At 57.6% G+C, this 1,751-nt stretch overlaps 1 protein-coding gene and 1 long non-coding RNA gene across 3 annotated transcripts in view; one reads left to right on the top strand and one right to left on the bottom strand.

The window, feature by feature from the left end:
* LOC106733782 (uncharacterized) overlaps positions 1-1,452 on the bottom strand; it is a 27,760-nt gene extending 26,308 nt beyond the window's left edge. The window contains exon 1 of the long non-coding RNA XR_001369679.2: positions 872-1,452. This is a non-coding gene — a long non-coding RNA (uncharacterized LOC106733782). The remainder of the gene's footprint in view (positions 1-871) is intronic.
* HS1BP3 (HCLS1 binding protein 3) overlaps positions 1-1,751 on the top strand; it is a 40,367-nt gene continuing 38,616 nt past the window's right edge. For both annotated transcript variants that reach the window (XM_006167664.1, XM_006167665.1), the window contains exon 1: positions 1-65. In XM_006167664.1, coding sequence (XP_006167726.1) covers positions 34-65 — 32 coding nt within the window. In that variant the 5' untranslated portion in view covers positions 1-33. The remainder of the gene's footprint in view (positions 66-1,751) is intronic.

A 1,751-nucleotide genomic window follows, 5' to 3' on the forward strand; every position in this document is an offset into this window, starting at 1 on the left:
GTGACTGCGCGCCCCGCCTGAGCCGCCGCCGTCATGCAGACCCCGGCGGTGCTCGTCACCTCCAGGTGAGCCGGACCCAGAGCTTGGCGCCGCGACGCGGGCAGCTCGGGCTGGGGATCGCCCGGACGGCGGGGCAGGCGGAGGTGGTCTCCCGGTGGCCCCCGGCGCGGGTCCCCCCAACCTCGCGGTGGTTGATACGGGCTTGGCCCCTCCCGCGGGAGTGATGGGGCGGTCTCGAGAGTCCCCGTTTTACAGATGAGGAGACCGAGGCCTCCCAGGGAGTGAAAATACACCAAGACCCAGTGAAGGCCTAGGACTGGCTGGTCCCGCCTAGGCGGATGGAGAGTGCGCTCCGCTCCCTTCCCTGCCTAGAGGGTTCCTTTATTTTGCGCCCGAAAATCTAGTTGCCCATCCTTCCAGTGCTCGCTGCGTGCCCAGACACCGTGGCCGGGGTGGACCAACCGAACCGGGCCTGTGCGGGGATACCTGCGCGGGATGGTGCGGAAAGGGTGGGAAGTCCGTGTTGCCATGGGAACACAGCGCGGGCACCCCAGGGGACAGAGAGGTGGCAGCTGCTCGGAGAGGTAGGTCAGGGTTGCACCCTGATCCTGGCTTGGAGGACTCGGCACAAGCTGGTCCTGGAAAGGCTGGGAGGGGCACGGTTTTACTCTCTCCCCCACTTAGGTCTCTGTAAATGACTTGCTTCAAGGATTTCTCTTGTATTCTGCTCTTCCCCCACCCATCCAGAATCTTGGGCCAGAATGCCGACTTATTATGTAATTGTGTGAGTAAGACTCTACTCAAACTCTGACAGCAGAACTGAATTGCTCCCCTGTGCATGACAGAGCGAGGTGGCAGGTGGCATACTCACCGGTAGCAGAGGTTTGCCTACTGCGCAGTATGTCACCTCTGCTCTCAGAGCCTCGGTGTCCTCCAGCAGATGGGCTGGTATGAGCGGCCTTGGCAGCAGACACCCCTCTCAGCTGTGGGCAGACCGAGGGATGGGATGGCACTTTGGCCTGAGAGTTTGGGAAGAGGGTGGTGGCTTCTCTCACTGCCCGCCCTGGGCAGCACCTCAGTCCTGCTGTCCGGCCCCAGCTTGTGTCCAGCCCACCTCTTGCCACCCATCAGCATGGGCATTCATGCGTTCCTCCAGCCTGCAGGTGTTTGCTGAATGCCGGTCCCAGGCACTGGTTCAGGTTCTGAGATGCAGCAGGAAAAAAAAACCAAGGCCCTTGTGTGGAGCTTTCCTGGGGACAGATGGACCATAGGCCGATGCATGCCAGGGATGAGACATGCAGACATGGTAGGGAAGATAGTCTTAGGGGTGAATGCTTTTTATTTCTTTAAGTTTTGCCATAGGGCACATGCACTTGCCAGAGAGAGAGGGAAAGTGAGAAAACATCCCATGAGGGGAGCCAAGGTACTGCCCCTGGTACTTTTGTCTGGAGTTACTAGAAGAATGAGGTTACTCTTTACTGGAATGGGGTGACAGAGCAAGAAGCAGGTTTGGGGAGAGGTGGGAATCAGCATTTCTGCAGACATGTTCATTTTAAAAATTTATTTATTTATTTCCATTTATTTTTTTAATTTGACCAGAAAGAGAGAGAAAGGGTAAGTGAGAAACAAGCCACCAGGTCCGGGACTCGAACCATGGTCGGCCGTGTGGAAGCCTAGTACCTCAGCCACCTGCTGGCCCTGACGTGCTCATTTAAAGAAGCTTGCTCATGGACAAGAGATGTCAGGTTGGC

The sequence above is a fragment of the Tupaia chinensis genome, unplaced genomic scaffold, assembly GCF_000334495.1.
Source record: "Tupaia chinensis unplaced genomic scaffold, TupChi_1.0 Scaffold144952_1, whole genome shotgun sequence".
NCBI classification, from domain to species: Eukaryota; Metazoa; Chordata; class Mammalia; order Scandentia; family Tupaiidae; genus Tupaia; species Tupaia belangeri.